This window comes from Polypterus senegalus, chromosome 15 (genome assembly GCF_016835505.1).
Source record: "Polypterus senegalus isolate Bchr_013 chromosome 15, ASM1683550v1, whole genome shotgun sequence".
Lineage (NCBI taxonomy): Eukaryota > Metazoa > Chordata > Cladistia > Polypteriformes > Polypteridae > Polypterus > Polypterus senegalus.
The window spans coordinates 91,106,044-91,127,528 of record NC_053168.1 but is presented as its reverse complement, the minus strand read 5'-3'; the positions used below and the strand labels follow the sequence as shown (position 1 = coordinate 91,127,528).

The window sequence follows — 21,485 nt, the reverse complement described above, 5'->3', positions numbered from 1 at the left end:
CACACTTGAGTACAGTCACTGGGGAGGAAACGCCAATGATTGGAAGGTTGAAAGTGAGGATGGAATTGGCTGGTTGAACAGGAGAGCATGAAGTCTGGGTAGCTGCAGTGGAAGATCCATGTATTCTGGGGCTGGACTTTTTGTGGAACCTTGGTGCCAGTATCAATTTACAGACAGAAACTCTGCATCTGGCTGGGGGTTCTATCCTACCCTTAACCTCTTCCTCTAGAACTTTGGAGAGTTCAGCCATGGCTCCTGTATCAAGCTTGGTCCAGCCTATCGCACCACAAAACCAATCTACTACCATAAAATCACCACACTTGGATGCCCTTTCTGCTGTACAATCTCATTCCAGCCTCTTGATGGGGCAGGCACCAGAACCTCAAAATTGTTCCGTTCAGGCAGACAGCCCTTCATCATGCTGCAAAGAAACTGGTCTACCTCAAGTGTCGAAAATTATTCAAGCAATGCGGGAGACCAATATGGAGGGGCTTGATTTTGTACAAGGCCAGCTCCCAAATGCACTCTTAATAAAGTATGAAGATTGTTTTGCTACCAGTTTGGTTGATGTCGGACTAACCCATCTAGTCCAGCATGATATTCTGACTGGTGATGATAGCCCCCGTATATGGCAGAATCCCCTTGGGCGGGCAGGAGGCAGCAAATCAGATCCTAGAAGAGATGAAGAAAGCACGTATTATTGAACTTTCTGAAAGACCTTGGGCCTCCCCAGTAGTAATGGTCAAAAAAAAAGACAGCAGCTGGAGGTTCTGTGTTGACTACCAACGGCTAAATAGTGTCACACTTAAGGACTCCTGTCCTTTACCCCGGATTGATGAATCTCTTGAACTGGTTGCTGGGTGTGCTTGGTTCACCTCATTGGACTTTTGCAGTGGGTATTAGCAGGTGGCTCTAACCCCACAGGCATGACTTAAAACTGCTTTCTCCACAGGGCAAGGTTTGTGGCAGTTCCGGGTCATGCCCTTTGGACTATGCAATGCCCCTGCGACTTTTGAATGCTTGATGGAATGAGTTCTTGCTGGGATTCTACCTACACAGTGTTTGGTGTACTTGGACGATCTCTTGGTGCATGGGAATACTTTTAATGATGCACTTAAAGTCCTAGAAGATGTTCTACAGAGGATAAGAAATGCAAGACTAAAGCTTCACCCACAGAAATGCCACCTGATGCAAAAGAAAATTGTATTTTTGGGTCATGAGATCAGCCACGAAGGTATAGCCACTGAGGAGGGAAAAATAAAAGCTGTGAAGTAGTGGCCAGAACCGAGTGAACAACATCAAGTTAAAGAATTCCTAGGCTTGGCCTCTTATTACCGCAGGTTTATCCCAGGATTCGCCACAATTGCAGCACTTCTACATAATCTTTTGCACGCAGATGTGCCTTATCACTGGACAGAGGAATGTAAGGAGGCATTTAGTGGCCTTAAACAAGCCATCAGCAAGGCTTCTGTTTTAGTTCCTCCTGACCTGAAGTTGCCCTTCCTCTTGGACACTGATGCAAGTAATGTGGGCTTAGGGGCAGTACTTTTCCAGACACAACCTGATGGGGGCCTATTATAGTTGGGCATTGGCAGAAAGAAACTACTGTGTGACTCACTGGGAACTGCTGGCTGTAGTTTCTGCAGTTCAACATTTTAAACATCTACTATGTGGGCTTCCATTTGTCATCCGCACGGATCATGCTGCTCTACAATGGCTGCTGACATTCCGAGAACCCAAGGGACAGGTTGCCCGATGGATCGAGCAGCTTCAAGCATACAATTTCTGTCTGGAACATTGAGCTGGACAGCGTCGCAGAAATGAAGATGCTCTGTCCTGGAGGTCGTGTGCAGCTGAGGGTTGTGGTCATTGTGATCGTCAGGAAACTCAGGACTCTGAAAGAGCAGGTCAGACAGGTCCGGGATGTCGAGCCTTAAATTTGATAGACATGGTTAGAAATTGGGAGGGCTGACAGAAGATCCAGCCCTACAATTGATCACCCAGTGGTTAGAGACTCAGTGTAATCCCAATTGGGCAGAGGTGGCCAGAGAATCCCTGGTAGTGAAGGCCTTGTGGGCACAGTGGGACAGTCTTTGCTCTATAGGATGGAATTCTAATGTGGTCCTGGTGTGTACCTGCCACAGGTGAATTGCAGTGGCAACTGGTGGTTCCAAAAGCCCTCAGGAAGCAAGTTCTCAAAGATCACCATGGGGCCCAAGGAACTGGGCATTTTGGCATAGGAAAAACTTTATGCCGGATACAACTGAAATACTACTGGGGTCACTGCCAAGGGATGTGGACGATCACTGCAGGAGGTGTGATGTATGCATAGCCCAGAAAGGCCCTTCCGGACAGTCCCATGTGCCCCTATGGCAGTATCATAGAGAAACCGGTATGTTCTTATAGCAACGGAATACTTTACAAAATGGCCAGAAACTTACTCCCTTCCTGATCAGGAGGCTGTGACTGTTGCCCAGGCATTTATTGAAGGTTTCTTTATCCGTTTTGGCATCCCAAATGAACTTCATTCTGATCAGGGGCGCAACTTTGAGTGCCGGGTGTTCCAGCAGATGTGTCAGCAGCTGGGGAACCAGAAGACTCGGACTACCCCTTTACACCCACAAAGCAATGGATTAGTGCATTGTCAGGCAGCGGCGCACCGATGCACCGTGGAATTTTCTAGGGGTGCTGTGAAAACTTTTGTAAAATATTTAAAATTGCTAGTGTTTTTGAACTTTTGGTTGATTAAAAAGATAATGTTTAAAAAAATATATTTTATGTTGGAAAAACAGATAACGGAGCACTTACAGAAATGAAGTCTAAGAAATGCGAGAGACTTCAAATGATTGACAAGGAAATGCGCGTCTGCCTTTCAAAAATTGATCCTCGCATAAATCTCATATGTGCTGAAAAACAATCTCAACATTCACATTAATTAAATTTAAGATTTATCCTTTGATTCCTTTATTAATAAAATGTCTTTCAAACTTGTAAAATGAACTGTTTTTATTGGCGATTGTCCATAGATTGTGTCGTCACAACTTTATTTATGGGCAGTCCCTCAGGTGTGCCGCGAAAGAAAATTTTTGGACTTAGTGCGCCGCAACTCGAAAAAGGTTGTCTTTCACTGGATTAGTGGAACGGTTTAGTCAGACTCTGGGTATCCAACTTGCACTTTTCACATACCAGGGTCAGAGGGGCTGGGTTGACCAATTACCACTTATCCTCATGGCATACCGTTCTGCTGTCCAAGAGTCTACTGGATGTATACCTGCACTCTTGATGCTAGGATGGGAGATCAGGGATTCTCCCAAACGATGCTTAGGGCTTTCCACTGGATTCACTCTTTCCTTACCCAGGTCCAGAATATAGCCCCTGTTTGCAAGATAGACTGGAGAAAGCCCATGCCTTTGCCAGGGACCAGTTGAAGGCTTCAGGGGAGCGACAATGGCGTAACTATGACATCCAAGCCCAAGGAAGGCACTTTTGAAAGGGAGAACAGGTCTGGGTATACCGCCCTCGGCATTGAAGAGGGTGTTGTCCAAAGCTGAATAGCCCATGGGTAGGCCCCTGTCAGATCCTTGCTCACTTATGGGAAGTAGTTTATCAACTTATAAATTACAACAGAAGGGAAGAAACTTGTTCTTCATTGAGATTGGCTTGCACATATAATGGTAATCATGTTTTACTCCTGCATGACTTCAGCAGTCCGTTTGCCCAAGAAAGATAATCTATGACATGCCCCATGCTGAACAAAGCCCAAGGTTTGTGTCTGCCCCTGAGTTTTAATGACTATGAGATGCTGTTCCTAAATATATTTGCCTTAACAAGTTAATGCTTTACTAGATGTACATTTACTTTACTGTTCAATGATTATGCACTCTGTTTAATGTTCACAGGTTTTTGCATGCACAATTACACTGCTGGCTGTTATTTACATTTTTTGTTGTTTTGTTGGACTTCTTTTCTGAACTTGGAGGTATTTTAGATTTCCTCACGTTTGGCCTTTTTGGGGGACACAGATGGCGAACTCTCATGCAATGGATCTGTTTCCAGGTGTCAGATGGAGAGCAGCTTTGCTCTCTCTTCCATATGAGATACAGTTTTAGATCATCCTTTCATATTTGAATTATGTCACTGCTTAAATGATTTAATTAAAAATAAAAATAAAATCACTGTGCTAGTTTGTATTTCAATTAAAACAAATTCTCCAAAATACACATTTACAATACTCTTATCTATTAATAATTATAGGTGATATTCAAGTCAATAATTCAGCTTTATAATTTGAGGTCTTGTTTGCTATTTTATTACTTATATTTTAATATTTCCCTTTTCAAAATTTTTCAGCTGAACTATGGGAGTGTACTCGGATTCGTTGTGGAGAAAAAAGACTAAAAAATAGCAAATGCCATTGTTCAGACGACTGCCTTGAAAAGGGGGACTGCTGTACAAATTATAAAAATATCTGTCAAGGTAATAAAAATTTTGTTACTTTTAAATGCTTAGGAAGTATACTTGAAAAGTGCAACATAAACCCAATCTATTATAAGGTGCTGTTTAGGAAATAATTATTTGATTTGAGTGCAGCTATAGTGAAATGCTGGTGCATATTTTGAATCATCAATCACAAAGACTGGTTTAACAGCAGATGTGTTGTATATACTGTATATTACACATGTATTCATTTTATAGCAACTCTATTAGTTAACGTGTTGTGCCCCTCTATGGATTAGCTGGTTTATACCTTGATTTACACACAAATCCATTTATTTATTTAAGCATATATTGTTTTTGCCTGGCTCATATATTGGTTTTAGTAACACATGATCAGTTTTGGTGGGGCATACATTAGTTTCAGTACAACTTGCTTGGTTTAAAGGAGCATATATTGCTTATTCTGCATCTAATACACTGGAGAATGGGTTGTGCTGCATTGGGTTATCTGGTGTCACACACGTGCGAGTAGGAGGCAGCTAAAGGGCCTGAGTAATTGTAATAAAACATCCGACCAGGGTGTGGCGCTGACTGTCTTTCTCAGTTCCCTACAGACCTTTCCCGGGAAATCCTGCAAGGTTCCAGAGCTTCAGAAGACGTCACTTCTGAAGCCGGCCCCTTTGATGATGTCACTTCTGGTTCCAGCCCCTTTGCTGACATCAGTTCCTCTCCAGACCTTTAAAGCCTCTATCTTGGGCTACTATAGCCAGTTCTGTTTTGGACTCCGTGATATGCACATTGTGTATTTGATCCATAAATCCCTTTTGCAGCTGGGAAAAACAATATACGGGTGGCTGCCCCAAACCTTTATAATGTCTTGGACTCGTATTTATGACACTGGTTAAAGCATTGGTTTACTCAGTTTACTGACTCACATTTTACCAATACATTGTGAATAAGGTGCTATATAAAGCACCCGACCCGGCACAGATTCACACTGAGGCACGTGTAAATTGAATAGAAATCATTTTTTTTTTTCTTTTTTTCTAATTATTTTATCTTTACCCTAAACGAGACTGTTCAATATCATACCCTTGGTTTATTGTTATTGCTATTACTGCATTAAGACATGTTATGCTTATTCTGGACACATTTTTAACACCATCCCCGGGTTTATTATCTGGGTGTATTATCTTAATGCACTAAAATTGCTGAAGACTATATATATATTTTAAGTGCAAAATTCTTTTTTTTTTTTTCTCTTTTAAAGACTATATTGGTAACAGATATCTCTATCTTTTAACCCTAAAGCGCCACTGCATGGGGCTTGTTTTGCTTTGGACGTGCTCTGTCTCTGGGTATGTCAGAGGACTGGGACTATGTGAAGTGGGTTTTAGCCTCACTTGGGGAGGCAAAGAGGGAGGGTGGGGGTTAAGGGGGGAGAAAGAGAGCAGGCTTGATCTATACCTAATCTATCCTCAATCTTTATAATTATAACTACCAACGTAATAATAAGCTGCATGGCAACAACTCTGGGGAAATAGGAAATTAAGACCAAAATGTCTCACTTCCAGTTAAGACTATAAAATGACATCAAAAACTCAGAATCAGTGTCTCCATGATGGGACAGTTAACTCGTAAGCTGGAATGTTAAAGGCCTGAATCACGAATTAAAGAGAAAGAAAGTACTCTCTCACCTAACAGGTCTAAATGCTAAAATAGTATTTTTACAGGAAACCCACTTACTAAGCAAGGATCAGTTCCGCTGCAAAAGACTGGACTGGCCAAATGTTCCATTCTAGTTTTACAAAGAAAACTAGAGGGTGGGAATTCTCATACATAGAACAGTACCATTTGTAGCATCAGATGTAGTATTGGATCCTGAAGGGAGATATGTAATGGTCATGGGAGACTTATCTAACTGTAAAATGATTTTGATAAATGTTTATGCACCTAATGTTGATGATAAGGAATTTATACAAAATTTATTTGCATCCATTCCCAATCTGAACACTCATAAAGTTATAATGGCTGGGGACTTTAATTGTGGTTTAAATCCCCTTTTAGATAGGACTTCCTCCACAGGGGAACAATCTAACACTGCAAAGATAATTACAAAGTTTATAACTGATCACAACTTATCAGATCCCTGGAGGTTTTTAAACCCAAATTCAAGAACATATTCTTTCTACTCACCAGTACATCATTGCTACTCAAGGATTGATTACTTCTTTATAGACAATAACTTCTTGCCTAAGATTAAATCTTGCAAATACGATGCTATTGTTATTTCTGACCATGCACCTATGATCTTGGAGCTAAAATTACTAAGCCCCATACACTCATCCCGCAGATGGCTCTCAACCGCTTCTATTAGCTGACGAGAATTGTACTGAATTTATATCCAAACAAATCAAATTCTTTCTAGAGACAAATACATCCCCGAGATCTCTGCAGGAATACTCTGGGAAACTCTTAAGGCCTTCTTAAGAGGACAGATTATCTCATATCTTTCCCACAGAAATAAATCCGAAGCCAAGAAAGTAGCAGAGATAAAAAGCGAAATTACTAAAATAGATGAAGAACATGCCAGACTACCAAGTGAGACTCTACATAGAGGAGGCAGGCTCTACATTCAGAATTAAACCTCTTGACAACTAAAGAAACTGAACAACTAATTTACAAATCCAGACATCATTACTATGAACATGGAGAGAAAGCTAATAAGCTTTTAGCTCAACAAATTCACAAGCAAGAAGTGCAATGCAATCTCGTAATTACTAACACGAATGGAGATAAAATCATCGAACACAGAAATATAATGCACACTTTCAGAGACTACTATAAATCCCTATATACTACTGAGTTTAAAGAAGACAATACACAATCTAATGCATTTCTGGATACATTACAGATACCACAAATAGACGCTTTAGTGTGGAGGAACTTGATAAACCTCTGTTATCAGAATTACTAGATGCTATAAAGTCACTCCAAGGTGGAAAAGCAGCAGGCCCTGATGGCTACCCTGCAGAGTTTTACAAGAAATTCTCCGCTCAGCTAGCTCCCTCCTATTAGCAACATTTACAGAAGCCAGAGATAACCAATCTCTTCCACAAACCTTTCGCCAAGCACTAATCACTGTCTTTCCAAAACAAAATAAGGACTTATTACAATGTGCATCATACAGACCAATTTCACTTCTGAATAACGACGTTAAAATACTCTCTAAAATCATAGCTAGAAGGATGGAGAAAGTGCTCCCTCGTAATATCACAAGACCAAACTGGATTTATTAGGGGCCGACACTTATCTTCAAATCTTGACGCCTGTTTAATGTAATATACTCACCAACTAAATCAAACACCCCAGAAATATTATTATCATTGGATGCAGAAAAAGCATTCGACATGATTGAATGGAAATACCTTTTACTACATTGGAGAAGTTTGGGTTTGGCCCAACATTTGTGCATGGATTAAATTACTGTATACTAACCCAGAAGCTTCAGTTTGCATCAATAACATTTGCTCAGACTACTTTAAACTAGAACGTGGCACTAGACAAGGATGCCCTTGTCACCACTGCTGTTTGCATTGCCATTGAACCACTGGCAATACATTGTCGAAATACTGATCAGATAAAGGGGATTAGCAGAGAAGGACTGGAACAGAAAATCTCATTATATGCAGATGACATGGTACTGTATATATCGGACCCAGAAAATTCTGTGCCTGCAGTCTTAGCAGCACTCACAGAATTTCAAAAGATCTCTGGTCTCAGAATTAATCTGAATAAAAGTGTACTCTTTCCAGTGAATTCTCAAGCATATAATATTAGATTAGACACCCTACCTTTTATCATTGCAGAACAGTTTAAATACCTCGGGTAAACATCACAAGTAAACATAAAGCTCTTTATCAACAAAATTTCGTCTGCATGGAAAAAATTAAACAAGACTTGCATAGATGGTCAACCCTTCATCTCACACTAGCTGGAAGAATTAACACTGTTAAGATGAATATTCTTCCTAAGCTCCTTTTTATTTCAAAACATCCCAATATACATTAATAAATCATTCTTTAAGCAATTAGATTCAACAATAACCTCATTTATTTGGAATTCAAAACATCCACGCATCAAAAGAGCGACCCTACAAAGACAAAAGGCAGAAGGTGGCATGGCTCTACCTAACTTCCAGTTTTATTACTGGGCAGCAAATATACAGGCGATAAGAACCTGGACACAAACAGAAGAACATACACAGGCTTGGACCGCAATAGAAGTAAAATCCTGCAGTACTTCTTTGTATTCCTTGCTCTGCTCCAATAAACACACGTTATCGGCAATACACTAATAACCCAATTGTGCTCCACTCACTTAGAATCTGGAACCAATGTAGAAAGCATTTTAAGACGGAGAAGCTTCTATCTGTGGCACCTCTGCAAGAGAACCACCTCTTTCAACCTTCACAAACATATGCAGTTTTTAATATCTGGAAAAAATTTGGAATTAACTTGCTTAGAGATCTTTATATAGACAACGTCTTTGCATCCTATGAACAATTACATTCCAAATTTAACATTCCAGCTACACATTTCTTTCACTATCTTCAAATCAGGAACTTTGTTAAACAGAACCTTCCAGATTTTCCTCATCTTGCACCCTCATCCATGCTGGAAAAATTATTGCTCAATTTCAAGGAGTTAGACTCCATCTCTACAATATATAAAATCCTTTTACAATCCCTCCCTTTCAAAGATCCGTCTTGACTAAAACTCTCCAAAATGTTTCCAGGACATGATCCAACCTGCGAACGTTGCAACCAAGTCCCAGCCTCACTAGGTCACATGTTCTGGGCCTGCACCAAATTAACATTATTCTGGACAAAAATTTTAATTACCTGTCAGACAGCCTTGGACTCACAATCCCTCCTAACCCATTAACAGCTGTGTTTGGGGTTCTTCCAGAGGGGTTTAAAGTTGAGAAAGACAAACAAATTGTGATTGCATTCACTACACTGTTGTACACGCAGACTCATTCTGATAAACTGAAAGAACCCAAACTCTCCACTTTTAAGTCAGTGGGAAACCGATGTGTTATATTATTTGAAATTGGAAAAAATCAAATACTCAGTTAAAGGATCTGTGCAGACCTTTTTCAAAACATGGCAGGATCTAATCAGTAATATTTTGAAATAAGTTCATAAAGCACAGAGAATTTTTTTTTTAAATTAGGTATGTTTACAAGCCTTAAATTTAACGTTATTTGGCTTGCTCTCTCTCTCAGGGTGGGGATCGATCTGTTCTTAACTCAATTTTTCTTTTTGTAAAATCTTGATTGCTTTGTATGGATTGTAATAAAATTAATAAAAAAAAAAAAAAAAATCTTTTATTTTTCTCTTCACCCGTGGGCGCACGTCTTCCCCGTGTCCCACAGGCCCAACACAGTCCCAAACACTTAAACAGTTCAAACACTCTTCCCCTGTGGGGCACGTCTTCCCCGTGAACCCCACAGGTATAACACAGTCCCAAAGCACCTTACTTTACACACAGCAATCCTTCCGCTGGCACCACCACTCCTCCTCCTCTCAGGCAACCTCGTCCTCTTCCTCCCGATTCTGGCCCAGAGTGGTGGTTGCTGGCTCCTTTATGGCCCTCCCGGGAGCGCTCCTGTTGCTTGTTCACCTGTTCCCAATTGCACTCCCGTGTGGGCCTGATGATTAAACCAGCTGGGCTTAATTATCTCTGTCTCGTTCCCTGGCGGCCATCCTGAGTCACCACAGGGTTGGGGAGAACTCCATTTCCCATGAAACCCTGTGGGAAACTGAGGCATCATCAAACAGGGAGGCTGCCACCAAGCGTCCCGGGGGAGGTACTGAGAAGTCCATGGCTGCTCCCCCAGACCATATACAGCAGGGTCGTCCCGACCGGGCATGGGACCCGGCTGTCCATTACACCACCTCTCTTCCAGATGAGTCTCGTGGGACTTAGCGGCCTGTCCCGCGAGGGCTGGTCTTCTCCATAATGAGGAGTTGGTGTCCTCAGCACTATAGATCTGCCCTGTGGAAATATAAGCAAATGGTCTGGGGGTGTTGCCCCGACATCGCTGCCACTTGGACGTCCTCACAGGACAACACCGCCAGATGTGGCCACAGTTGCCGCAGTTGTAGCACACTCGACTCCCTTTGGCTCGACCTTTGCGGGAGTGGAAGCAGGCAGGAAACTCCTGCCCGTTCACCCGCTCAGTTGAGGGTTCCAAGCGTCCCAGGAAAATGTACTGCGGAGTCTCTGGTGGCTTCCCCGGAACATGAGCAAAAGGGTCGGGCATGGAACCCGGCCATCCATTACAACATATTAGCTTCATTTGCTTTATTGATGCACATATTGATTTCAGTACAGTTCTGTTGGTGTGCTGGCACAATACTGGTTTGCACGTAGCTTGTTCAGTTTAGTGGCAGATGTATTGTTTTCAGTAAACCACCTATTGTCTGATGATGTATATATTGGATTACTCACAACTATTTAATTTAATTGGTGCATTGTATTGTATTGATTTCAGTACAAGTCTTATTAGTTTGTTGATGCATATATTAAAAAGTAATTTTAAGCAGACAAAGGTTAAACAACCTCTATGTCTATAAACACAATGAAGGAATCAAAGTAAAAGATGAATACATTTAGTACATAGAAAATAGTTAAAAAAAATATCCATACAATTTTACAAAGATTTTTTTTATCAATTTACCTTGGTTTAAATAACAAATCCATATTAAAAGTAATACTGCAGAGACCCTTATTCTTCTGGTTAACAGTTGTATGAAAACCTATCCATAACATTGGGTCATGATATGACTGGAAATGTAGCTGGAGAAAAAAAACTTTAGATCAGAATCTAATGATCATTTAATACAATATGAAAAGAAAATAATTGCTTTTAAAATGAGCTGTTTTACTTTGAATGTGTTTATTAAATCAGAATTTTTATTCTTCTGATACTTTTTTGGAAAACAATCATTTTTGTAGTAATATACAAATGTTAGAAATGTTAAGTAGTTATAATGTTTATCTTTTATAAATAATAGTAATGTTGAGATACCTTTCTAAAAAATCAGTCAAGTAAAAGATGTCCATGAGAAAAGTCTTCATGTAGAAGTTTTAAACATCTAATAAATGTGTACTTAAGTATCTTGTGTACAAGTAAATATCGGATCTTTCCTTTTTTATATAGTCAAACAAGTTCTTACACAATAAAAATAAACAAGGCAGCTTTGTTTTTGCCAAACAAACATTTTATTATAACCTAAAAACACTAACAATAGTATACATTCCTAATATAACTGTGGAAACAAAGCAGTTTGTCCTTTCCTCCTGCATATCACTCTCTCCTCCTTTTTTCTTCCTTTTTTTAACTATCCTCTAACTATTTCCTTCTACCCTCTTTTCCTTTTTTCTCAATTTCACCCCAACCTTCCCTGTTCCTCTCTTTCTACAACTTGTCTCCTCCTATCTTTATCTAAAGCTAAAGAGGTTTTTGTTTATTTTTTTAGGAGTAGCGAACTCTCAAAATGTTGGGAATGTAGCCTTACTCTTCCTGCATTAAAAAAAAAGTCCTCTAATACTAATCAGCCTTTCAGAGGCGGCTGAGGGAGGTAGCGAGATTTTGCTATACGCAATTTTCACCAATTTACGTATCTCCTTTAGTGGAGTAGCAGATGTGGCCAAAATTAATGTGAGCCAACCATGAGTGGAGTTTGACATTGAGGCTTTGGACCAAATGAATCATAAAACTGAATTGTTGCCCCAATCAAATATCATACTTTGTATGTAATATAAAGTATACCTCAGTTATTTACATATTTAAAATTTAAGAAATTATGAAAAGTACAGAAGTACAGGAAATGATCTTGCAATGATAGAAAATGTTGCTTTTTAAATCTGCTCACCTACTGATTGTAATAGTTACAAAATAATTACTTTTACTTTTATAATAAGATGGAAAATGTAAGCATGTATAGCGTTAAACTTCACGTGCATTAATGGATTGGATGAACTATATTGAAAGTTGGAAAGTATTTATTTTTTTGTTTACATCATCAAACAGATGGCTGTCACATTTCTGTTCATGAAATATTTTGTAATAGGGCTGTGTGTGATGTGCCATGGGGATTTGCTCAGACTGTCCAGTCACTGTTCATACAGGCAGAAGTTCTGTTGTCATTTCAACTACTACTGACTTCTGGGAGCCTGTTTGGCGGCAGGAGTGGCTATTGGCCGTGTAAAACAGGAATATAATGTATACAAAATATACTAGTTGAAATAATCAAAACAAAAACTACTTTATTAAAGCACATTCAAAAGGTTGAAATTAAATGGATGTGAGCAATGCTACACTAAAGACATGGTTAATAACAAGAAATCAGTGCCACTATCGGCAGACATCCTGCCCTTCAGCAGATGAATTAACATCAGTGGAACAGACCTTTCACTCAGAAGCCAAAGAACAGCAAACAAATATAACTATAAAATAAACACATTAAACGTTTGAAATACCACAGGGAAAGTTGTAGGCAAAACATAAAAATGTATTAAATATTATATTAATTGATTGCTATGCCCTATAATAACGATGCACACAACACCAGAATAGAGCATCATCAAGGCACACAGAACAACAATAACATTTATTTCTATAGCACATTTTCATACAAACAATGTAGCTCAAAGTGCTTTACATGATGAAGAAAGAGAAAAAAGACAAAATAAATAATTAAAATTAGGGAACACTAATTAACATAGAATAAAGGTAAAGTCTGATGGCCAGGGAGGACAGAAAAAACAAAAAAAACTCCAGTCGGCTGAAGAAAAAAATAAAATCTGCAGGGGTTCCAGGCCATGAGACCACCCAGCCCCCTCTAGGCATTCTACCTAACATAAATGACTTCAGTCAGTCCTCACAGAACACGTATGTACAGAATAAGCTTGTAGAAACACCAAGGCAGGTATGGGATGGGCAGACACACAGCAGAGCTGACAGACAACAAGACCACTGACAGCAACTTACATCTCCCCCCCGTGTGTGTGTTCAGAATAACAGGTTTAGGGCCTTATGTGCCCAAATCATTCACAGAGTACAATTAGTATCTGATGCCGATGCCAGTAAAATTTCACGATACTCAATACCTTTGGATATCACAGCAAAAACAAAAATCCTGTTCAAACCCCCAGTAACCACACTCCCTTCATTAACCTTGAGGGGATTTCAGCCTAGGGTTTATAAAGGTTGATATCAACAGGTCACCTAATTTATTTTACCATGTGCACATTACAAGTGTATTCTCTGACTAAAAATAAAAAATGAAACATTATTATATCTGTACTGTTGAATTAGTGAGTTCCAAGGTCATTTAGGACATTTTAATATAAACAAAGTATTTAAATCTGGTTTTGTAACAATATGTTTTTAAACTCTGGTTTGTCAGAAAAAACCAGCTGTTAAGATTTATATTTTCATTATTAGCTGGTTAAAAACAAACTAAAAAGTAACAGATTAGTAAAATTGATTACATTTTCATATATGACAAAAGCTTTAATTTCAAGAATCTGTCTCTCCTTTAATTATTTTTTTTTTCCTGTATGAAGCCAGTTTTGTCTGATTTACATTAATCCATTCATTTTTTCTGAACTCCTATGAAACCCCCTTTGCTGTACAGTTTTCAGAGTATCTTATATGACTGATCGGACTTTGTTATTGCTTAGTCGTGTGCTGGTCCAGAAGTCAAATATGAACTGGGCCTGCACTTGAACTGGTAGACTGCATTACACTCACCAACCTACCTTTCAAATATATAACATATGCGCTTTCACTACATTTGCCACATTTTAGAGATTATACAACTGGACATTAGTTTGACTTCAAAAACCAAATGTAGCATATCTGTATTTAGCAATGAAATATGCCGGTTTGCCAGTCCTGCTGACAGTCATAATCACAGTGCTAAATAGTCGCCCCATTTACAGTAGAAACTTGCCTTGACTTTTACTTGTTACAGCTCTTCACCCTGGCAGCACACAGTGCCCTCCCTATATGTGGACCTTACTAAAGTGCCTCACCCCATCCACCAGCACAGACACATAGTAAGGTCCTAATTGTAAAACAGCATACTGTACTTCCTTTACTGCTGAAAGAAAAATTTTTGTGTTTTTTTTTTTTTGTTATTGAAGCCAAAGTAATGCTCATTATAGCAACTAAAATGTGATGAACAAAATGGAAGTACTGTACATAGGACACATAGTGACTAACTGCAAATAATAAAGTCTAATTTCTTATGGGAGACAACATAAAATCAGCCAAATAATGGCTGCAATGAATTCTGAAATAATGAATTAATTGTCACTTGAAAAGTTTGATTTCACAAAGGTGGACTTAATGTTATAGAACAAATGTAAAAAGGGAGCATTTGGATAGTTAAAGCATTAGGTGACATTTGAAATATGATGTAATCTGGATTGTCCAACACACAGCTAATGTCCGCATCATAAACTTATATAAACATAATTCTCACAACAGCAAATATTTCAAACCCGGCAAAGTGATTTTTCTAAAATATGTCATTTGAAATTTGTGTTATTACACACACAGTTTTAAAAGGAATGCAAAAATAAAAATTTCTTGAATTATCTTGGTATTCACTAATTAATGTGGCACAGATATGAAAAACTTTGAATTTACTTTTTTAGTAATGATTTAAGCAGTATTTATTTTTCAGTTACTCTACAGTATATGTCAGTAAATAAATTTAGTATGTGCCCATGTTAAAATTAAGTCAGGCAGTCCATAATGTGACATCAAACCTTAGGTTGAAAGCTTTTAAAATCCCTTCTAAACAAGTAAAATTCCTTCTATTCTTCTATTCCTTCTATGCACAATTTAGCCCCTGATGTAAATATAAAGCTCTGTTAGTGTTTCTGTTTAATTACATCAATTGTAAATTGTTTTGTGGGCGATGCTGGCAGGATGGTCAGTTACATCCTGGAGCACCATGTGCTCAGGCACATCCAAAAATCAATTCCTGGATACACCCTGTCTAAAAGATGTGAGCTTTAAATCAAATACAGAAAAGTAACTAAAGCAGAGGGGAAAATGGCATCTTGAGTTTAGGTTAAAAAAGGATATGCTGATTTTTTGTGTTTCATAGGACTTTAAAGCATAAGTGGCAGAAGGATCAAATTTAGTCAGAAGGGGCATTATCTTTAAGGAGGTGAAAGGGTGAGTGTGCTTGGGATGAAGGTGTTTAAACCTTTAGTGAATGGCTAAGATGGAGGATTGGCAGGACTATTAAACCAGCTCCAGATACCGTATATACTCGCGTATAAGTCGGGTCTTGAAGTCCGAAAAATCTATCATAAAATCAGACCCTGACTTCTATGTCCGTTCAAAAATACGCCACTTAATTTTTTTAAAATCTTCTTGCTTCCTCCAATTTTGCACCAGTTTCTCAGACACATCAAATTTTGTTGCAGCAGTGCAGTTACAAATTCCTTTCGCCACTTCAATGACTTTGAATTGAAAACCAGCTTCATATTTTCTTCAAAGCAATTGATAGTGTTATATTTTAACACTAGAATCTGTGAAGCCTATGAAAAAACTTATAATCCTGGGCCACCTTAAATTCCTTTGAAATTCTCCTCATCAGCATCTTTTGTTTTGCAAATGTATCGATCAGCAAAAGCAGTAAGCAGTCTGCTATCCCATCCCCATACCGATGGAGCGGAGTCCGTCGCAAAATTCACAGAGCTCAAGTCTCTTTATCTGGCAGTGAAATGCCTGGAGTTGTATAGGGAAAATAATATATCGTTATTTAGAATACTAACATTTCATGTGTGTTCTGCGTTCTGAACACATACCTAAAGCAGAAACCTTTTCCATGTTATACTAATAATGACATGAAGTGTATAATGTGTGAAGACGTTAGTCCAAATATTAAATAAACATGTGCACTTTCATTCAAGAATATAACCAAAGAAAAAAAATCTTTCGATTTACATGTTGCTGCCAATGAGTTAAAAACCCAAGCTCAAATGTCAGTTGACACATGGTAGTCAGACAGCGGCCACAGGACATTGTATCTTTGATTGCTGGTGCAACAAATAGTTCTGAGCAGGCATCAATCACAGCACTGACTGTGGCCATTACTGCTCTTGTGAAAAGAATAGAGATAAACGCCATCAACTCAGAGAAGAAGAGGCAAGTTCATTGTACCACGTGAACATCACTGACAAAATAAAACTGAATAATAAAAAAGCGACCTAACTTTTACAAGTAGCCAAAATTTACACTGGATGTTACAGACTCATATCAAATGTATGTTTTTATTATATTACAGTAATAATAATATCAGCTCACTACTCAAAACGCAGAGCTTCCGGACTCAAACCTGGAACCTTTGCATTATAAGGCAGCAGTTCTTACCTCTACACCATTGAAGAATACATATCAATTTCTTGTCAATTGACATTTAAGCTTGGGTTTTTAAATTATTGACAGCAACATGAAAATCGAATGATTATTTTTTCTTTGGTTATATTCTTGAATGAAAGTGCACATTGTCACAAAAACAACCAAAAGACATCAGAAAGATTTGGGGCAGCCACCCGTATAATATGCCCTGGCTGCAAAAGGGTAAATAGTATTGAGATGTTCAAGTCAGAGTCCAAAGCAGAACTGATTTGAGTTTGAAAGTATGGTGGCTTTAAAGGCCAGGGCAGGAAGTGACAACTTATGGACCCGAACTGGAAGAGATGTTGTTGGGACGTGAAGTGACATCATCAATAGTGCTAGTACTAGAAGTGGCAATAATTAAATGCTGTGTGTGTTTTGCTTTTTGTATTTAAATAATAAGTATGATTCCTGCACTGGCATGCTGAAATTTTCTTGTGCAAACACAAATGCATTTCCAGACATGACCTCTGCTGTTATTCTTTTCAACATATGCTGTATCATTAACATTGCAAGCAATTTTTGATGTAGTTTTTACTCAATTTTTAATCACTTATTTTTGTGCCTTCTGGAATAATTCATCTACTTGCAGTCATGCACGAGTTCAGCACCGACTGTCTTGGTACTAGTGCTGAAGGATGTGCTGATGTCAACTTTGCAAAAGAGAGAGGCAGCTGAAAATTGCTGAGAATTTTTGTGTTTTTTGTGGTGTTAGAGTTAATTTTAAAAAATACATGGAGAGAGTTAGCAGATATGATGGAGAGAAAGAAGGTTGATATATTGCGCTGGAGATCAAGAAGAGGAAGAAAGTGAGGGCAGAGTCAAGGATCAAATGGTGGAAGTTGAAAAAGGAAGACTGCAAGGATGAGTTTAGGGAGAAGGTGAGACAGGCACTGGGTGGCAGTGAAGAATTACCAGACAGTTGCAAAACTACAGTAGATATAGTAAGGGTGACAGCAAGAAGGGTGCTTGGCGTGACATCTGGACAGAGGAAGGAGGAAAAGGAAACCTGGTGGTGGAATGAGGAAATAAAGGAGAGTATACAGAGGAAGAGGATGGCAAAGAACTGGAAAATGGCACATATTATCCTGTTATATAAAAAGGGTGACTGGGGAGATCCAAGAAACTATAGGCCAGTAAGTTTAACGTGCACCACAGGAAAATGAATGGAAGGAATTATTAAGGATACAGATTGATCAGCACATGGATAGGAGTTTTTCTGAACAGTCAGCATGGGTTCAGAAAGGGGAGGTCATATTTAATTAACATGCTGGAATTCTATGAGGAAGCAACAAAACGGTATGATTAAAGTGGAGCATATGATATTTATTTTGACTTTCAGAAAGCATTTGATAAGGTGCCACATAAGAGGTTGGCCATGAAACTTAAAGAAGTGAGAATTCAGGATGATGTTTTTAGATGGGTGCAAAATTGACTCAGAGACAGGATGCAGAGGGTTATGGTGTGAGGAACCTCTTCAGAACTTTTTGATGTTCAGAGTGGTGTTCCACAGGGGTCAGTGCTAGGGCCACTGCTATTTTTAATATATAAAAATGATTTAGATACGACTATAAGTAACACGCTGGTTAAGTTTGCAGATGATGCCAAAATAAATGGATTTGCAGATAATATAGAATCAGTTAAATCATTACAGAAGGACTCGGATAGCATACAGGTTTGAGCAGATTTGTGGCAGATGAAATGTAATATCAGTAAAAGTAAGGAATAGGAAGTAAAATGTTAGGTTTGAATACACGATGGGAGGTCTGAAAAGTCAAGAAATGTACACCTTATGAGAAGGATTTATGAGTTGTAGTGGACTCTACTCGATCAACTTTCAGTGTTCAGAAGCCATTAAGAAGGCACACTGAATGTTAGGTTATATAGCACAATGTGTGGAGTACAAGTCCGAGGAGGTTATGCTCAAGCTTTATAATACACTGGTGAGGCCTCATCTGGAATACTGTATGCAGTTTTGGTCTCCATCTCCATGCTACAACAAGGACATAGCAGTGCTAGAAAAGGTCCAGAGGAGGGCGACTAGGTTCATTCCAGGTCTACAGGGGATAAATTATAAATATATATATATATATATATATATTTTGCACCTTGAAGGTCAACCTCATTTAATGCATGCAAAAGGCATTAAAGGAAACACGTATGAAGTGCAAAGAGTCTTCTGGTTTCGCTTAGTCAGACTGCTGAAAATGGCTCTTCTGATCATATGGCTGCCTTGCAGGAAGAGGTGGGTTCAGGTGGATTGACACTTGTTTTGTTGTGGGAAAATGGTTCAAGGGATTAGAACATAAGTAGGCAAAGAATCAGAGAGAAGAGGTCCAATACTTCTATTTTATTTACTTAATCAACTATAATAATCAAACACATATAATGCAGACATACAAAACAAAACAATACTTACAGACATATAAAAAGACACAGAGCCATCATCCCAGACCAGTAGACTGAGGGGGCCCGCTTGTCAGTCTTGTCAGAGGACCAACTCATTTTTGCCTTTCAAATACCGGGCGGTGCGCGCTGTCCCCACGGTTGAGCCTCCAAAGAAACTGAGGGCGAAACCTTCCCTTATATACTAATTGAGCGTCCTTGCCCAAAGCGGCTTACGTGTAAGCAGTGTATACAGAAGTGATTAGTTTCAGCACACACACCTTCCACGGACGCGTGTTGTTTTGCACTTGGTCCTGATGATGACGACACCTGGTACCAGGAGGCACACAAAAATAAGAATTGCGTAGTGAAGCCCCTTGAAGTGAAAAACAAGTCAGCATGCCCCTTTATCCTGACGGAGACGCGTCTGGTACCAAAAGGCACACAAAAATAGTGAAGCCCCTCGAAGTGAAAACAAGTGAAAACAAGTCAGCATAACCCTCTGGCCATATTCCCAGTACTTTTCCTTCTTGAAGCTGGTTTTTGCACTGAGCGACCAACGCCCATCTGCTCTCTTGATCCCCCCCTCTCTTTAGAAAAATCCTTCCATTACAACACTGGAAGTAACTTCATTGGTGGAGCACCTTCAATCTTTCGGTCTGCAGAGTGAGAAAATAAGAGAGCATTATCACACATCACCACCCCCTGGATTGGTGGAGAATTACTGTTTTTTTCTGTGATTGCTGTACAGTTGACTGTAGCAGAGTGAGACAGCAATTCACATTTGGGTTGCAACATGCAGTACGTGTGAGTGTGTGCATGTGATTCATTACATGAGACAGCATTTCAGTACAGCTGTAGTCAAATCATTTTTTTTTCTGAAAGGCATCTCATTCTTGGCCAAGTACCACATTCATTCGGGCCTTCCATTTTCACAAAGAAAGCCCACTGTTCATTCTTCACTTTTTATACATCTCCTCAACTGGACTGCCACATCTGTATTTTTTCAGAAGGTAATGGAATGCCCACTCCCCACCACTTGACAGTTAACAAAGGAGGCCCCTGATGTGCTAAACCACGGTAAAAGAGATATGCAAAAATGTCTCCCAGTTGACAAATTTCTACTGCACACCAATATACTACATATAACTGAATTGTTGTTTTTAAAAAATATCACCCTTTAAACGCAAAATGTACCAACCTAGTTGCCAGTGATGATGCTCTTTTGTCACAATGCAAGAAAGAGCATAATTCACCAATAAAAAACACTTAATATGACAGCTTTAAATCCATTAAAATAACACGTGTATTTTCAGTGTCATTGAGGAGAAAGAATACCAGCTGCCTTTCACTTTCTGTCATAGATGTTTAACCTTTTCATTGTGCAATAGCCATATGTTAGATGCCTCAGGACTGATGTGGTCACTGTCAAATGGATTTTTGATATTATGATGCACTTGGCTTACATTTTGAGTCACAGATTTCTGTGTTATCCCATGGTACTCATTTAATGCTTTGTGGACTAGTACCAGGGTGTTGTAACATGTTAGCCATTATGAATGTAGAGAAAAGCCAAGCAAAATGACACCTTTTATTGGCTAACTAAAAAGATTACAATATGCAAGCTTTCGAGGGAACTTGGGCCTCTTCTTCTGGCAAGATGTAGAAGCTTGCATATTGTAATCTTTTTAGTTAGCCAATAAAAGGTGTCATTTTGCTTGGCTTTTCTCTACATGCTTTGTGGAACAAAATGCAGTTTTACTATTTTCTGCAGGAATGGGGGAACTGTAGGCAGGATCACAATGAAACATTTAGAACTTCAACAGGAAAGTGGTTAGAAATCAATTCCCTGTAGTACTCCTCCACAGAGGTCTGCAATTAAACATAATTTTAACATGCATTATACACTCACCTAATGGGGGGTGGGGGACTAGGGGGGGAAGAAAGAGAGTAAGCTATATCTAATCTATCCTTTTAATCCTTATAATTACACTCACCTAAAGGATTATTAGGAACACCATACTAATATGGTGTTTGACCCCCTTTCGCCTTCAGAACTACCTTAATTCTACATGGCATTGATTCAACAAGGTGCTGAAAGCATTCTTTAGAAATGTTGGCCCATATTGATAGGATAGCATCTTGCAGTTGATGGAGATTTGTGG

The 21,485-nt window shown here is 39.0% G+C and overlaps 1 protein-coding gene across 1 annotated transcript in view; it reads left to right on the top strand.

Annotated features, from left to right (window-relative positions):
• Nucleotides 1–248: 248 nt before the first annotated feature.
• Nucleotides 249–21,485, top strand: part of LOC120515508 (venom phosphodiesterase 2-like) — a 162,993-nt gene continuing 141,756 nt past the window's right edge. The window contains exons 1-3 of the mRNA XM_039736569.1: nt 249–694; nt 1,341–1,522; nt 4,351–4,476. Of these exons, the coding sequence (XP_039592503.1) occupies nt 249–694; nt 1,341–1,522; nt 4,351–4,476 (754 nt within the window). The remainder of the gene's footprint in view (nt 695–1,340; nt 1,523–4,350; nt 4,477–21,485) is intronic.